This window comes from Callorhinus ursinus, unplaced genomic scaffold, assembly GCF_003265705.2.
Source record: "Callorhinus ursinus isolate GAN/ISIS: 27379988/994484 unplaced genomic scaffold, GSC_fseal_2.0 scaffold25, whole genome shotgun sequence".
Classification (NCBI taxonomy): domain Eukaryota; kingdom Metazoa; phylum Chordata; class Mammalia; order Carnivora; family Otariidae; genus Callorhinus; species Callorhinus ursinus.
Genome location: NW_027397087.1, coordinates 28,468,596 through 28,487,192, shown reverse-complemented (window position 1 = coordinate 28,487,192; position 18,597 = coordinate 28,468,596). Strand labels below are relative to the sequence as shown.

Here is an 18,597-nt window from a genome sequence, read left to right as displayed (position 1 = left end):
AAAGAAAGAAAGAAAGAAAGAAAGAAAGAAAGAAAGAAAGAAAGAAAAAAGAAAGGGAGGAAGGGAGGAAGGAAATCTGAACAATTCTAACAAGTATTATACATGTTTGTGAAATTGTAGCTACTAATTTGATGATGGACTTCCAACAATCTTTTAAGTCAAATTCTCTTGGTAAAGAATGTTTTATTTTAATCTATTTCTAAGCAAAGTATTTCAGGATTATCTTTAAGAAGCTACATTTAGGGAGGCCTGGGTGGCTCAGTCAGTTGAGTATCTGACTCTTGATTTCAATCTCAGAGTCCTGGGATCGAGCCCCATATTGGGCTCTGTACTCAGCATTGGGATTCTCTCTCTCTCTCTCTCCCCCTCTCCTTCTGCCCCTCTCGTTTCTGCTTTCTCTCTCTCTCTCTCTCAAACCAAAAAATAAGTCTCTAGAAAAAAAAAAGAGGCTACATTTACTATTTGGTTCTTTTCTCCTTGAATATATTCCAAATGTTCTAACACACAGATTCATAAACATCCTCATTTTCAGGCTTGTCCCTCTCTCCCTTATTCCTAATATTTACTTTTCTGTCCTTGCAAAGACAACAGCCTAATATAGCAACTGATTCTAACACTGGATCCTACCAGTACAGAAACTGCTATCATCTGGCTTCCTCTGACAACTTCAGAGAATTGCTACCTCTGCCAGAGAGAGCCAAGGGCTGCTGCTGGGTGGTAGCAGCAACAGGCAGAGGAAGACTTTACAAAGCCAAGAGTTAGCCTCAACTGCCTAGAGGCAGGATGTGATTACTAATGAGCTTCTGGCTTCTTTTTCCGAGAAAAGAGTCTGGGGTGTCAAGATTCTGTGCAGTGAGGGACTCTCCTCCAACCCTCTTGGTTGCAGAAACTCTCTGGATTTTTAAGAGCTCCCCAATGACCTAGCCCAAGTAGAAGTCAAGCCACAGAACTAAATATTTTTGAAAATGCCTTTCCCATAATAGGGATTTAACTTAAAAATTTTGTTTTAAAAAACATGACAATTTTGTAACCTTGTTATTATAATATAGAAGTATATATATTACTAACCAAATAATATTCTCCAAGATTTAAAAAAGACATCTTGAAAACCATCTCATACTACATAGCAATAAGAAAGGTGTAATACTGTCCCCAATACCAGCCAGATTATAAGGAGGTGTTCTGAAAACAATCTGAATGACTACTGGTGTTTAAATAGCATTTATCGGGGCACCTGAGTGGCTCAGTCATTAAGCGTCTGCCTTCGGCTCAGGTCGTGATCCCAGGGTCCTGGGATCGAGCCCCGCATCGGGCTCCCTGCTCAGTGGGAAGCCTGCTTCTCCCTCTCCCACTCCCACTCCCCCTGCTTGTGTTCCCTCTCTCGCTGTCTCTCTCTGTGAAATAAATAAATAAAATCTTTAAAAGAAATAAATAGCATTTATCATTTCATATTTATGAAAATGCTTCTAAAGTATGTTCATAAGTTGAACAGACTGCCAAAAATATGATTTTGTTTAAAGTCTCCCTAGCATAAGTTAAAGAATGATGAAATTCTCTCTTCAGATTAGTTCATCAGTGTGGAGGGTCAGCATTGGGAGGCCTATTACATGTTTTCTGATCCAATCTCTGTGCAATGAAAAAGTAAATCCCACAGGATCCACTTCAAATCCAGTTTAGAAGCTTACTTCATTAAAGCAGTACTGTGGGAAAGCTCCTTCTCAAACTGAACCCAAATCTGCCTTCTAACTCAGTGATTCACAAGTGAGGCAATTTTGCCCTGAGAGAGCATTTGTCAATATCTGTAGACATTTCTGTCTACAGCTGGGGGTGGGGTACTTCTGGCATCATGCCGTAGAACACCCTACAATACACAAGACACCCCTCCATCTCCTGCCAACAAAGAATTATCTGACCCCAAATGTCAATAGTGCCATTGACAAACCCTGCTCCAACTGCTGCTTGTTGATCCTAGGAAGGCTTTTTGAAGAAACACAAGTCAACTCTTTTTTCCCTGACATGCGGCACATTAAAAACAAAACAAAAAATTGAAACTCTCTGTATTATTCAGCTATTGTGACAAAATGGTGTTAACAAACCATGCCAAAAGTTATATTCGCTATAGCTTGGGGCACCTGGCTGGCTCAGTCAGCGAAGCATGTGACTCTTGATCTTGGAGTTGTGAGTCTGAGCCCTACGTTGGGTGTAGAAATCACTTAAAAATAAAATCTTTGGGGGCGCCAGGGTGGCTCAGTCATTTGGGCATCTGCCTTCAGCTCAGGTCATGATCCCGGGGTCCTGGGATTGAGCCCCGCGTATCAGGCTCCTTGCTCGGGAGTTTGCTTTTCCGTCTCCCTTTGCTGCTCCCCCTGCTTGTGCTTTCTCTCTCTCTCTGTCAAATAGATAAAGTCTTTTAGAAAAACCAAATCTTTAAAAAAAAAAAAAAGTTGTTGGCTATAGCTGCCATTGCGAGCATTGCTGGTCTAAGGCAGGGCCCACTGGAACATGGGGTATATAAATCTCTAGTGGGGAACCCATCTTCTAGCAGTGTGCAGGGAGTGTGGGCTCTCAGGATTCTACTGCTTTGTATCAATGCTGTGTTGACTTTATGAAATTAACTAGGACCTTTCCATGTTTGTTTCTGGTCTGGAATAATTTCAGCACCATCAGATTTACCTTTCCTTTAAGTGTTTGCTCCAAACCAGCTCTCAAACCATCTATTCCTGATGCCAATATAAAGCAAAACCAAGCACAAAAGAACCTGGATGGAGACTTAAATGGAAGTTGGAGATAAGATCTGCAGTTGGACTGGATGTGAGTTATAAGAAAAAGGGAAGAATCAGTAACTGCTCCAAGGTTTTTGGCCTGCACAACAGGAAGGATGGAAGGGCATCAACTGAAATGAGGAAGACTTCAGAGGTATATCACTTAAAGATGTTGCTCCACTGTCTTCTGTCCTCTAGAATTTCTGATGAGAAGTTAGCAGTATTTCAAATCATTGTTTCACTGAATTTAAGAAGAAAAAATACCCCTAGAGATGGAAAAGCAGCCTACTATCTGAAATCAGGACTTCAAGCTCAAGATTGAAATATTCAGTATTCAAAGTTAATATCTGAGTAAATCTTTGTAAATCAAAATATTCAACTGAATTTTTGGTGAAGAACTTTAGCATAATGAAAAAGCTGATAAAATCAAATAGATCTATCCTTTAAAATAAACTTCAAGGTTGATTAATTCCTTTAAAAAGAACCATAAAGATTTCCAAACATCTATGCATATAATACAAAAAGTCTGTTTTCAGGAAATTTGGCTAAAACATGGTCCAGGAATAGCAATGGAAAACCCCAGAGTACACCAATGAAACATACTACAGTGTGAATGAGTCCCCCAGAAATTGTGCAATGCAGCAGCCCTGACGTGAACCCTCCAGTTCTCTTTGAAAGAACTGTGGAGGGGTAGAGGAGTGAACTGGTACAAGTGATCCCAGCAGTGAAGAGCATCCTTGCTGATGAAAAGTAGGCACAAAACAGATGTAAATGCTCCCAACAGAGCCATGGAGCTTCACAGGATCAAGCTTAGGTAGTTGAAGAAGGCCAACTGATCAATAAAATTGAAAACAAGGTGGGTTTTTTCCCTCTTTCAAACTGTAAATATTAGATGTAATGGATAAAATATATATTCCTATGGAACAAATGAAAGAAGATATTATGCTAGATGATATTCCAAAAATGTTACTTTTTTCCCAGGGCAAATCATCCATATAGAGTAGTACCCTGCTCATCATTGCTATAAAAAATATCTCTGGGAGTTTCTCTAGGAAGAAAAAGAAACTAAACACAAAAAGCACAAAAAGTTAAAGGCAGCAGTGGATAAAGAAAATAAGGACTGACTCACACGTGAAGAAGAAACAAGGCCTGAAGAAAAATGAGAAGCAGAAGTCATCAGACTGCCTGAACTGCACAGGGGTCAGCAGGGGCTGGCCACTCGGCCATGTGACGAAAGAGACAGCAGTGCTTCAGAGAGTGGCCTGGAACGTATCTGAAGGAGCCACAGCCACAGCCAAACTCTGTGAAGCAATCCACTGAGCTACCTGTTTGCACCCTGCATGAGGCTCTACACACATGGTAACGAATCCCAGGCTGCTAGTCTCTAACAGGCCAAGATTTAGTGAAAGGACAATCCAAAAGTATAATTTTCCATTCTCAGCTACTTGAGCAGCTTTAAGGAAAGACTATTACACTACTGATATAATGAAAACACGTAATGAACAAATATATTTGATGATGACACTGATGACATACTACAGCATGTGGAATATCCCTGTGTCATAAGCAGTGGCAGTTACTTACGATCATTTATTACAAAAACTTAAGATTCTAATACGTTCAGAAAAGAGTAAGAATTGCAGATTAAGCTCTACTGTTAAAAATTTTCAAACTGTAAGAGACTCTTAATCTCAGGACACAAACTGAGGGTTGCTGGAACGGAGGGGGCTGGGAGGGATGGGGTGGCTGGGTGATGGACATTGGGGAGGGTATGTGCTATGGTGAGCGCTGTGAATTGTGTAAGACTGATGAATCACAGACCTGTGCCCCTGAAACAAATAATACATTATATGTTAATTTAAAAAAATTTCTTTGTATCACTAATAGATGTTACATATTTTCTACCACTTTGGAATTGTTAAGGTAGCTATTTAAGATAATCTTGCTTACAATGAGCTTTCATTTAAAAGTCTAAACATGTGGGGTGCCTGGGTGGCTCAGTTGTTAAGCGTCTGCCTTTGGCTCAGGTCATGATCCCAGGGTCCTGGGATCGAGTCCCACATTGGGCTCCCTGCTCCACGGGAAGCCTGCTTGTGTTCCCTCTCTTGCTGTCTCTCTGTCAAATAAATAAAATCTTAAAAAAAAATAAATAAAAGTCTAAACATGTAACAAACTTGACATATTACAAAGATGATACTTAAAATATTGTTGCAAAAAAATGAATGTATGAAAAAAGAAACTTCACTGGGTTACAACACCAAGGATTTATTCTCATGCTCATTGGTCTGAAGGTCAACTGTGCTTTGGCTGATTAAGGCTGGGCTCAGCCAAGGCAGCACTGCTGTAGGCTGCTGGTACAGCTGGATTTGACTCCTCACTGCTGCTGCATACAGGTCTGCCCTAGACATGTTCATTCTGGGGTCGAGGTCAAGTGGGTATTAATTATGTGGGACATAGTCTCATGGAATATGACCAGAGTCCAAAAGCTCAGGCCCAACCATGCAAGTGGTATTTTAGCTTCTGAGTTACCTTACATTCACTAATTAACCAACTGAAGCCACATAACTGAGTTCAACCTCAGGGGCAGGGAAGTATATCCTGGCCACGATGAGGCCATGCAAGGGTGTGGAATTCTATAAAAAGGAATGACAAATTGGGACAAAAATGGAATCTCTTATATTCCTCTTTCTTTTATTTTCCTTCAAGTTTAACATTCCTCTTCCTTCAATCAGCCCCCATAAGATACCACTTCTAGGTGTTTCACCATCCTCACACTGTTCTTCTGTACCAATTTTAGTTCTTCAGAATTCCTGTTAAATCACAATGTTCAGAACTGAACATGATACTCCACATGGGGTCTGACCTGTATTGACTTCTCCTAGTGAGTGGCTAAAAAGTTTAAAACCTTACCTAGACAGGAGCACTGCCAAGAAAATATAAATGAAATTATTTGGGGAAGTTTTGGTTTTTCTTAAAGATTTGAGAGAGAGAGAGAACGTGTGCACACAAGCACATTACAGGCATGAGCAGGGAAGGGGCAGAAAGAGAGGGAGAGAATCTCAAGCAGACTCCCTGCTGAGCACGGAGCCCAATGACAATTTGGGGCTTGATCTAATGACCCTGAGATCATGACCTGAGCTGAAATCAAGAGTCAGAAAGTCAACTGATTGAGCCACCCTGGTGCCCCTGATTTGGGGAAGTTTTAAAAATAAAGTATTAGCTTCCCTTCTGACTGAGTACTAAAGACGTTTTTCTTCTAAAGCATAAGGGAGGCAATTCGGAGTGATAAACCCAAATTCCACATAAAGAAGTTATCCTCTAAATTCTGTTTTTTAATTTCAAGAACCAAATTCTCTACCCTGATAAGAACCAAATTTTCTATCTTTAGGCCATTTTAAAGTTTATTAGATCACTTAAATATATACTCTCTAATTTCATTTAATTCATTACAACTCTGAGCTAGGTATTATTTTTGTTCTTCCTGAAAGATGAGGAAATTGAGAGTTAGACAGAAGTCCAGTACTTCCTTTGCCCAATGAAAAATGTCCTTCTTACCTCTAGGCCAGCAGGGAAGACACCCCTTCCCTCCACGGGGAACATCCTCCCCGACAACCTCCTTCTTTTGCCTGCCTAGCTATTATTCATCCTTTCAGTTTCTAGTCAAATAGCACTTCCCCCATAAGCTGGGCCTAGCTTTCATTTTTTCAATCAATATTTGAATCCATCTAGCAATAAAGGACTCCACAAAGTGCAGGGGTGAACAAAACAGACACAGTCCTTGCACTTAAAAGGCTTAGCATCTGGCTGGAGAGACATAAATAACTACACAGTTGACCAATTAATTACAAGTGCAGGAAGTACTACAAAATAGAAGCATAATACCATGTGAGTGTGAGTTAGAGCTTGACTTGTGTGTGCTCATGGTTCTTCCTCATCATAGCATTTGTCACACTTTATTATAATTAGCTGTTTGTCTTTATTTCCCACTATGAGTGAAAGGTATAGGCATTAACTAAACTGTATTGTCATAGCTTGGTATAACTTCTATTTAATAAAAATACTTAATACTCATTTGTGGAATGAGTGATAAAACAATCAAATGGATTTGCCCAAAATACTAAATTAATGAGCCACAATAAGACTTGAACTTAGGACTCCAATTTCCATACTTTTGCCTTTATATTGTATTACTAAGAAATGGTAATGATTCTAAGAAAAGTTAATACTACACAACTACAAATAAAAAATAATTAACTTATACATACATATTATTTATAAACTATGCCTACCTGTAACATGAAAACCTATGTACACACAGGTATCATACAGTGTATCTCTAATACTAACATAAATACACTAATTAGTGACCCCAAAGGCCTTATTTATTCTGATTACTAGTTAGGCACTTGTAATAAAATACGCTAAACATATAAACTTATAGATTTAACTGACAAATTAAAAATGAGCTCATGCCTAAATAAGTGGTAACAATAGCAGTTATAAATAATACATACAACAAACACAAATATATACGAATTTGGGGTTACTATTTTAAAATGCAATGAAAAGTAATTTCTTAAATGTATAATTCAAAGTTTATGCTCCAAACAATGATGCTATAATAAATATACTCTTGCATACGATAAAATACTGTTCTTTTAGTCTATAGGTATATATTCATAGCATATATTCATAGCCATCCTAACTGCTAAAGACATTAAACTATTTTCTTTTGAATACTGAATTTTCCCTTGAATTTACAGAAATTGCAAATACAACCCCCAAACTGCCAGCACATCTTTCTTTCACTTTCTTCCAAAAGAATCATTTTAAGTTAGTCTTAATGAAAGGGAATTAGCACCATCTAGTGAAAGAAGCTAGCAGAAAAATAAATTCCATTAGGAGAATGCTACTTGAACCAAACAAAAATTACTTATGTAGCAGTATAATAGACCAATTTTAGAAAATATGGAAAACTGTAGCAGTAATACCCCCTCCTGATTATGTTTTGTTAATTTATATTGGACTCTAACAGATGTTAGCTATTAACATTACATTTGTTCTAAAAACCTAACACTCATTACAATTCATCAAAAAACTGTCAGAAATATTCTAATTATGGAATGCTTAAAATGAAGAAAATTTGTGCCTTTGTTGAAGGCACCACTAAATAATTCCAACCCATGAACTTGTAGCCTGATGTAATAGGCCTTGACTTATTCCTTAGAAAGGACAGACCTTGGAAAGTCATTATACTTTTTTGTACAGGGAAGATCGTTTGGTGGCTGCATACATACAGGCCAGATTCACATGAAAGTGGGTTGAGGAAAGACTAACCAGTTGGGGGTTGGTTGATGGCAGTAATCTAGACAAGAGATACCAAGGCCTGGACTAAAATGAGGAACAAGAATCCACAGGGTTTAGGGATCACTATAACAGGCAGGATGACTGTGAACTACTACAGCAGTTTTTAAAATCTGGGCATACATTCCTATATCTGGTTCTATTATTATCTTAAACTGTATTAAAATAGTTACTCACTTTTGTTTAGTCTTGTTTTCTCTATTAGAGGGTAAGCTCCTTGAGGACAGAAATTCCGTTAGTATAGATGTTAAATAAGTAATATTTAATTAATAGGATATATGCATGAGGAGGTCACTTAATTTAATAATATAACTTGTAGAGATAAAAAAAATACAGTGGAATTTTCTTAAAGCCATTTTTAAAAGATTCCTCTTGAAAATTTAAGAGAAATTTTATGTTAATTATGTACAACTCTCAAATGCATGATCACTGCATCATGATGACAATTTTTCACCTGGTGGATGAAAAAGTAGTTTGAAATGAGCTGGTTCTTTTCTACTGCATCTTTGGATAAAAAGGCCAACTCATCTATTATCATTTTTTCCTCTCAACTTCTTTTTTCAAAGAATATAGCATGATTTATTTTTAAATGTTTCAAAAGCAGGAAAACTATTAATTTTTTTCAGATACATACATGAAGGTAAAAGTTTCATGTTTTACCTTCAAAACAAGACATGTATATATGTTAAAAACCTAGCTTTCAAACCCTAGGGAATTAATAACACAAAATCAGGGCAATAGTTACCTGTGGGGAAAAAACAATGAGAAACAAGGGACTCTAAGTACTCTGTTAATGTTCTAGTTCTTAAGAAAAAGGGAAGAAGGGGTTGTTATTTTTTAAATGATACAGATATGTTTAAATGTACATTTTATTTATTTATTTTTTAAGTCACAGCCTTTCTGTGTTCTTTTTTTTTTTTTAAGATTTATTTATTTGAGAGAGAGAATGAGAGAGAGAGAAAGTACATGAGAGGCGGGAGGGTTAGAGGGAGAAGCAGGCTCCTCCCTGAGCGGGGAGCCCGATGCGGGACTTGATCCCAGGATTCCAGGATCATGACCTGAGCCGAAGGCAGTCACTTAACCGACTGAGCCACCCAGGTGCCCCTAAATATACATTTTAGATGCATACATTAGTTTACATTAAATAAGAAGCATTTTCCCTCCTCTCAGTTTCAAAATTCAATTATAGTGCTTATCCCAAAAAGGGACCAAGATGACTAATTAAAGACTAAGGCTTATACTGAAGATAAATGCAAACCAATAAAAATAAAAAATCATATAGCCTATAAAAATTCACTTATAATACATCAACTACACATCAACTTTAGTATAGTAAAATAAAAATAAATTTTATATATGCTAAATTCCATCCCAAAATTCTAAAATTCTCTAACCAAAATTTTTACTTTCCTACATCCTTTACTTCTGATATCTAACAGTATTTTGCCTTTAGAAGGTATCATATAAATTTAAATTTTGAATTGCTAAGCCAGAGAACTCCAATAAGGATGATTATTTAGACCAGAAGACTGAACATTCACAACTAGTAGGCACATACCTGAATTTAGGAAGAACTGGGGAGAATCTCCATGAATGCCCACTGTGCCTGGTCCCAAGGAGTCGGAAAGGGTATTTACAAAGGCAAATACTCCACTCATGATTCCAAAGCCTAAACCAGAAACTAAAGAGGGAGAAACACATTAGATCCTTTTCAGGCTATGATTTCTCTTCAAATCAAGTTTCCAAGGACTAGAGAATACTATTTTAAAGGGGAAACGGTATGCATGCTGTTGGAGAAGCAGTGGAAGGCTGGCTCAGGAAAGGTGAGTGCTTGGCTAAATGATAAACAGAGAAGGGTGTAAAAGGAAGGGGAATGAACAATGGAATGTAGCAGAGAAATGAGAAAAGAAAAAGATCTAGAAAGGCACAGAAACAAGAGGCAAGACCGAGGACACAATGCTCAAGTTCTGGCTTTGATTCATGATAGAAGTCTGTAGAATTAAGTATGAGGGCTTAAAACTGGAACCAAGCTTGAGGGACGACTGCCTACAGTAGAAAGTAATCCCTGGGTCAAACTAGGGTGACTCAACTTAGGGATCTAGACACAACCTTTAAAACATAATTCTGAAAGAAAACCCTGCAGAGGTATTAACTGTATTAATATGAAAAGTCCTCCTACCACAGCCAAAGTCACGGTAACCACCCGGAGAAGAAAACAGTAACATCACTTAAAAACTGTTAACTAGAGTATATGCATAGTAAAAGCCCAACTTTCAAACCTGGTTAATTATTTAATGGACATACAGGTCACCTATAATTACTTCCCTTTATATAATGGTCCTGGAAAGCTAGAAAAATAAACAATATACACCAAAAGGCCAAGGCAATAATAAAAACTATTTAAAATCTACAAATATGGGGTGCCTAGGTGGCTCAGTCTGTTAAGTCTCTGACTCTTGATTTCAGCTCAGGTCATCTCAGGGTCACGGGATCGAACTCCACATTGGGCTCCCTGCTCAGTGGGGAGTCTGCTGGAGATTCTCTCTCTCCCCCTCTTCCTCTCCCTCTGCTCCCCCACCCCCCCCACCGCATGCGTGCAAGCACTCTCTCTCTCAAATGGGCAAATCTTTTTTCTAAAAAAAAAAAAAAAACCTACAAAGATACAAAAAATAAAAATGGACTTTATGTCAAATCTGGCTTTTTCTCTAAATGACACCATGCAGTTTCAACTTACCATAGGCCAGCAATCGCATAGAAGGTGCTGTCTCATCTGGATTTATACTCTTCAAACCCTCACTGGCTTTTCTAAAATAAAACCACACAATTTTTTAAAAGAAAAAGCAGTATATCAGGAAAATATACAAAGTATTTCAAAATCTAGATACTTATTGAGGCTTCTGATCAGGTTATACCTTGAATCTAAAATCCATTTAAACACTCTTAACTCTAGAGAACAAACAAATGGTAACCCCAGGGGAGGTAGGTGGGGGGATGGGCTAAATAGGTGATGGGGATTAAGGAGTACACTTGTGATGAGCACCGGTGATGTATGGAAGTGCTGAATCACTGTATTGTAGAAATGAAACTAATATTATCTTGTATGATAACTGGAATAAAAGTAAAACCTAACAAAATAAAATCCACTTAAGCAAAACCCAGCAAATTCTCAATTAACTAAAATCAACCAAAATTTCCAACCAACTTTGCCTTTTATCTGACTTTTCACATAGAAGAGAAAAAATAAGAAAAATATAAGTAAACAAGCCATCAGGGATTGAATTAGTAAGAAAAAAAGCAATGGTTCTGACTACTTTCTGAGCTCAGTAAATATTTAATTCAAGGGGCGCCTGGGTGGCTCAGTTGTTAAGCATCTGCCTTCGGTTCAGGTCATGATCCTGGGGTCCTGGGATCGAGCCCCACATCGGGCTCCCTGCTCGGCGGGAAGCCTGCTTCTCCCTCTCCCACTCCCCCTGCTTGTGTTCTCTCTCTCGCTGTGTCTCTCTCTGTCAAATAAATAAATAAAATCTTTTAAAAAAATTTAATTCAGTATCCTATGGCCTCCATCACTGTGAATTTTTCCCTCTCCCCAGAGTACTAGATCTTCAATCCCAGTTTGTTGGCACTTTGTAACATCTCCCGCCTGGGTTATAGCTATTTTGCTACCCTCCCTTTTACCTTCCACTTCGCAGAACCTAAATTATACTCATCCTCCAAAGTCTCATTTACTCAGCAGTTTCTCAAAGAATTCACCTCTACCAATGACTGGTAATCGCTAATCTCTCCTTACTCTTAAATCCTAGAATGCCCATAGGTTGAGCTCTCATATAGGTACCTAATCATATGATCTTCAGATGATAAAATATTCTACATATTTGTTTCATATCCCCATCAGGCTTCAGGGGAGAATTAATCAGAGAATAAAATGCTACCCTCAGAAAAGGAGATAAATGAATACCTAAATGCATTAGAATACTGATCAGTAAGAAATGATCTTCAGTGATATCTGTGCTTCTGTTGGGAACAACTCACATACTTATCATGAGTCCCTGCTCCCATGCAGATGTGTTAGGTAAGAATGTAAGGTGTGGCTGTCAGTTTTATTACTGTCACTATTACTAACATTTGTTGGCTAGAAACTTTGCAACAATGATCCTGACTCAAAGGGTATTTACATTATATTTATGAGAAGGTATATTTGTTAAAGCAATAAAAAAAAAACATTTTAGATTGATTTTTCACTAAGTGCTGAAACAAAATGAGTTAGGTTAATTCTAAGAGTAGACAATTAAATTAACCAGAACATACTTACATTCTGGGCATTGTGTTAATTTAAATTTCAAGGTATGCATATTCAAAATAGCTGGCCTATACATAAATCATATATGATTTATGTAATCATAAATATAAATATCATTGATTACTTTAAATTAAGGCAATGCAGAATTCAACCAAAATAGTAATAAGCATAATGAAAAGGGCCTTTTGCTTTTCTAGACTTGAAAGAAACAATTTGCCATTTCAGGGCTCTCCAGTTAGAAGCATTATTTAGTAGCAAGGACATTAATCAAAACTTGAGTGGCTATATCATCTTTTTTAAGATTTTATTTATTTATTCATGAGAGACAGAAAGAGAGAGAGAAGCAGAGGGAGAAGCAGGCTCCCCGCTGAGCAGGGAGCCCGATGCGGAACTCGATCCCAGGACCCTGGGATCATGACCTGAGCCGAAGGCAGACACTTAACCATCTGAGCCACCCAGGCTCCCGTGGCTATATCATCTTTCTCTGGAGCAGTAACCAACTAAAATGTTCAATTTTCCTAAATAAAATAATCTGTCACAGGAATGTTGTTAAAGGCTAATTAAAGCTTGGAGACACATATGATAGTAATAATCTCTATCAACAAGTGGACATAATGGTACAACAGGATAAAATTTTGGAGGATTTGTTTTATATAAATTGCTCAATAATGAATAAAAGATTTCTTGCTATCTGGTACAGCAAGGTATTGCTATCACAAATGTATTAAATATATAAATTCAAAAGTTTAATAAACTTCCTCATTCTGTGTTGCAAGTTTATGAGAGGAAAGGTCTGGTATTAACTGTTCTCAACGCTAACATTAGGAAATGAAAAAGTAGAAAACACCATTACTTTCCATGTTCCTGATGGATATAGAACACATGATCAATGATGTAAGGTTACAGTGTTTTTAACTTGACCATTTTACTGAAATGGAAAATTCTCTGTTTACATTTATTACTATTTCCAAGAACAAAAAAGAAAAAGTCCAATTTTTTTTTTTTTACTTACTTGAGAGAGAGAGAGAAAGCACAAGAGGGGGTACGGTCAGAGGGAGAAGCAGACTCCCTGCCGAGCAGGGAGCCCGACACGGGACTCGATCCCAGGACTCCGGGATCATGACCCGAGCTGAAGGCAGTCGCCCAACAAACTGAGCCACCCAGGCGCCCACAAAAGTCGAATTTTTAAAAAATATAAACTTTGTGGGGTACCTGGGTGGCTCAGTTGGTTAAGTGTCTGCTTGGCTCACGTTGTGCTCTCAGAGTCCTGGGGTGGAGACCAGCCTTGGGCTCCCTGCTCAGTGGGGAGTCTGCTTCTTCTTCTCCCTCCTCCTTGGCCCTCCCCCCCACCCCCCACCCCCGCTCATACTCTAATAAATAAATAAAATCTTAAAAAACAATTGTAGTAGCACACCTTGGGAAATAGTGATAGTGAGAGCTAAGCCTTAGGCTGTCTTCCCATAGCCATAAGGGTGACTTTCCTGGTCACCAAGGCAGTGCATGCATGTTGGGGTTACCTTTACCTTTTCTATAAGTTGTACCAAAACATCTACTTAACTTCTTTCATTTGTACCATTCTTCAAACAAAGTAATTTGGTACCCCCCAAAAAAACAATTGTAGTAATGATTATCCTTTTTTCTATAAATGGAAGATGTTCTAAAATTAGGAAATATTTATGCTATCAGCATTATAAGACAAAACTGGATTTAATTACAAAAGCTTCAGGTCAAAAAATGTTTAATGTATGTTTTAGGCAATGTATGCAACCAAAATTTGGATTTTTAACGAAATTACTATAGGAAGGACTATCACTTGTGGCCACATGCCAGTTTCTCACAGTATAGCTCTTTGCTACGCTGAAAGTTACAATTCATTTATTCATTTCTTCAAGATGAAGCACTTGTTCCCGAGGCCTGACCCATGAAATAAATCTATATTAGAGCAGTGATAAATATTTTTTTAAAGATTTATTTATTTATTTGAGAGAGCGAGAATGAGAGAGAGTGAGAGAGTACATGAGAGGGGGGAAGATTAGAGGGAGAAGCAGGCTCCTCGCCGAGCAGGGAGCCCGATGCGGGACCGATCCCAGGACTCCAGGACCACGACCTGAGCCGAAGGCAGTTGCTTAACCAACTGAGCCACCCAGGCGCCCCAGTGATAAATATTTTGAATCAGTTTCATATATGTAAAAAACTGGTACAAACCTTCCACGTTTTAATCTTGGCACCAAATTCAGATAGCAAAAATGTGACTGAGGCAGTACTTTAAATTTGAAAACCTACTTTGGAAGTGGAGATAGTTAAAATAGTAATTAAACAAAGTTCCTATATTTGGATGTAGTACAGCATATGAGAGCAAGTTAAACATATTTATATGTTAGTCATGAATAAAGTACCATAATAATTCTCAAACTTGTTTTAACATACAACTACATGACAGCCAACATGTCTAAAATTTGCTAGAAAAATATTGTACAATAATCCAAAGACTTGGTGGAGATGCATTTTGCAATGGCAGTGTAAAGGCACATGTTAATACAGGTTTGTCCTACTATCTGTTTGCTAATTTCCAAAGGCCCTTTCAGAGGAATAATCATGGTTTTCCTAGAAGGCCAAAGAGGCTTCTCTGAACTGGGTGGCATGAAAGCCTTGACTGACTTGTAATTCCTTTGCCGTACAAATGGCAACCTATGTTCAGCTTGTAGTCCTTTAGAACTGTAGAACAGTGCCAATAAAAGGTTGCATTCCAGGTAGAATCCATGACAAAACAAGGTGGTAAAGAACAGCAGATTTAGTCACTCAGGGTAAGTCGGATTTTATTTTATTTTATTTTATTTTATTTATTTTTTTAAAGATTTTATTTATTATTTATTTGAGAGAGCGAGCATGAGAGAGAGAGAGAGAGAGAGAGAACACATGAGAGAGGGGAGGGTCAGAGGGAGAAGCAGACTCCCCGCCGAGCAGGGAGCCCGATGTGGGACTCGATCCCGGGACTCCAGGATCATGACCTGAGCCGAAGGCAGTCGCTCAACCAACTGAGCCACCCAGGCGCCCGTAAGTCGGATTTTAGATCCTAATATCCTAAGGGGTTATTAAACCCATGTCCCTAAACTGTGAAAATCTATTCAAAATTAGGTCTGCTTCAAAAGTAGGACCAACATATGTGAAAACGTAAAACCAACATGAGCCAATGATATTGCTGACAGGAAAAAACCAGTGCAACCTGAGACTAAGAGTACAGTGCCCAAGCAAGGGTGCAAAAGGCCATTGATCTCTGTACTACCTCGACCACAGCAGGGTATTGTGCTGGGTCCTAAGCACAGGTAAACTCCAGGCACTAACAAAAAGGGGTGTCTAGGGCGCCTGGGTGGCTCAGTTGGTTGGGCGACTGCCTTCGGCTCAGGTCATGATCCTGGAGTCCCGGGATCGAGTCCCACATCGGGCTCCCTGCTCAGCGGGGAGTCTGCTTCTCCCTCTGACCCTCTTCCCCCTCGTGCTATCTCATTCTCTCTCTCTCAAATAAATAAAATCTTAAAAAAAAGGGGGGGATGTCTACCGACATAAAAGAGATGGAAAAGGTTTAGAAGCCACATCTATGTCTTCTGAGGGCCAGGTGAAGAAATGAGGTATGTGTAGCCTTGAAAGGGACAAGATGACAACCATGTAACAGGGATTTCATTTGGCTATGTGGGGCGGGGGTCAGAAAGAGGGAGATTTTGATTACCTGAATATATTCTACCGTTAAGATTAAATTTTGGAATGAAAGTAACTGCTACATACCAGAAACATTTAACCACAGCTGAATAGATGGTCCATCTGTTAAGGATTGTATTCTTGTGGAAACTTAAATGTAATTGTTGGTATTTGGTTGTTGCTCTTTAATATTTCCAAAAACTAATGGAAATTTCATTTTTAAACCTTTTCTAAGAATTTTGCTTCTAAGCAATGGCTTCCAGGTTTGCTATTGTAATTAAAATTGCTTCATTATTAAGTTTCAATATCTGTTATTAAAAGCAACAAGTAAGGGGGCGCCTAGGTGGCTTAGTTGGTTGAGCGTCCAACTCTTGGTTTTGGCTCAGGTCATGATCTCAGGGTCATGAGACAGAGCCCCATGAGATCTCTGCTCAATGTGGAGTCTGCTTGAGATTCTCCCTCTCCCTCCTCTACCCACCCTCTCTAAAATAAATAAATGAATCTTTAAAAAAGAAAAACAGCAACAAGTAGGGGCACCTGGTAGCTCAGTCGGTTAAGCCTCTGATTCTTGATTTCAGCTCAGGTCATGATCTCAGGGTTGTGAGATGGAGCCCCGCATCAAGCTCCACATCGAGCATGGAGCCTGCTTAAGATTCTCTCTCCCTCTGCCCTTCCCCACCCTCACACTTTAAATAAATAAATAAATATGTAAAATCTTTAAAAGCAACAAGTAAAAAATACAGAAGGCCTGGCATATTGGCAGGAACAAATTATCAGAAGCCTATTACAAGAGATGTTGTTGAGGTTCTGTCTTGATTACTACATGAAATCTGTGGAATGCCTTATCTCATTTTCAGAAATAAAAAGAGCACACTTATGACTTTATAAGCCTTACTACATAATCAAAGCCAACCTCATGACTGCCTGAAAGAAAATATGGTTCTAAGTTCAAGCTGTGTTTCAAATCAGTGGTTTCATGTGAGGTCCTCATGGATCCTACAGATGACCTACATCCTGGCCTAAAAAGGGAACTCATAACCATGGCTTTTTAAATGTATTTTTCTATTATAGATATGAAATCACATGAAATATCACAAAATAAACTGTTATCCCCTGATACAGTCAAAATAATGGTAGGTATAATCTCCATAAGAATGATTTATTTTCAGTGGTGGCAAAGAGAAGCACACATTAATTCTAAGCTGGAACAGTTTTTCTTGTTGTTTCAATGACTATTTCTCTAGATTATTTTCCTGCAGGGCACTTACTATCTTCTAGCATACAATGTATTTTCTTGTTCATTCAGTGTTGTCTCTTTCCACTATAACCTCCATGAAGACAGAGACTGTCTTTTAATCATCACATATCCCCAAAGTGCCTAGGACAGTGCCTGGCACTGAGTAAATTCTTAAGAAATATTTTTTGAATGAGTGAAGAAAGAAATGTCCACAAGTTAAAATACTCAATATTTGCAGGGCACCTGGGTGGTTCAGTCGGTTGAGTGTCCGACTCTTGATTTCAGCTCCAGTCATGATTTCAGGGTTGTGGGATCAAGCCCCAAGTTGAGTGGGCTCCACTCTCAGCAGGGAGTCTGCGTGAGATTCTCCCTCTCTCTCTCCCTCTGCCCCCTCATGCGCACACTCTCTCTAAAACAAATCTTAAAAAAAAATACTCAATATTTTCAGGCTGGGAATGTACAATCACTTGACTTTCAACTCTGTAAGGCACAGGCCCTCAATACCACACTCTATTAGTGTTTCAAACTACTAAATCGTAATTCAAATATAAATGAAAAAAAGGTAAAGCAAATTTTAACTTACTTTAAAAGTTTATAATACATAAACCGAAACATTTCTTGGATAAGGACTGAGACTAACACTCCCAAGATCAGCAGATATTTCTGTATTGGTCCATCTTTGTTGTCAGTAATGGTTCTTGCCATGAACCAAAAAAGGGAGGAAAACAGCAGAGACACCAACCAGAAAAAAGCTCTGAAAATTAGAGGGGGAAAAAGGTATAAGTGAACAGGATTAATAATGATTTAAAAGTGAAAAAACTCTACTTGAGAAGGAACAGATTTTCTGACTCTTTAATAAGAGGGGGGAAAAAGTCAAAAGTCCTCATAAAGTGATGCCCTGGATCACTTGTTCTTAATCAATGGTTCCTTTTCCCTGGTGAGATGAACATGCAGTCCAAGAGGAATGGGAGATTTTTTCCTAACAATCTTTTTTTTTTTTTAGTGGCCCTGCTGTTTCTAAAGTACACCTGGAGACTATCTGCTAAGGACTATCTAGCTAGAAACCTGGTATTTGCTACTCTTCCTAATTAATGCTTTGCCCATGCCCACTGATGGCGTAAATATGTGTCTTTTCCAAAAAAAAAAAAAAAAAAGGTCTACATCTCTATTAACAGAGTGATTGGTATAAAATTCAGAGGTTGAAAACCTGTTGAAATCTAAGCTTTCCAGGCCTGGCTTGTACA

At 38.4% G+C, this 18,597-nt stretch overlaps 1 protein-coding gene and 1 long non-coding RNA gene across 11 annotated transcripts in view; one reads left to right on the top strand and one right to left on the bottom strand.

Annotated features, from left to right (window-relative positions):
* The window catches only part of APH1B (aph-1 homolog B, gamma-secretase subunit), an 80,188-nt gene that overhangs the window by 60,422 nt on the left and 1,169 nt on the right, over window positions 1-18,597 (bottom strand). For 8 of the 10 annotated variants that reach the window (XR_003210550.2, XR_012373654.1, XR_003210547.2 and 5 more), the window contains exons 2-4: window positions 17,937-18,107; window positions 10,861-10,931; window positions 9,685-9,807 (exon numbers count right to left, since the gene is read on the bottom strand). Coding sequence is in view for 5 of the 10 variants with exons in the window: in XM_025884071.2 (XP_025739856.1) it covers window positions 9,685-9,807; window positions 10,861-10,931; window positions 17,937-18,107 (365 nt within the window). In the remaining 5 variants the exon portion in view is untranslated. The remainder of the gene's footprint in view (window positions 1-9,684; window positions 9,808-10,860; window positions 10,932-17,936; window positions 18,108-18,597) is intronic. The other 2 variants (XM_073877150.1, XM_073877151.1) reach the window with 2 other exon arrangements.
* LOC141370007 (uncharacterized) lies at window positions 15,199-18,458 on the top strand. Its single transcript, XR_012373656.1, has 3 exons — window positions 15,199-15,227; window positions 15,559-15,746; window positions 18,357-18,458. It is a non-coding gene; the product is annotated as an uncharacterized lncRNA (long non-coding RNA).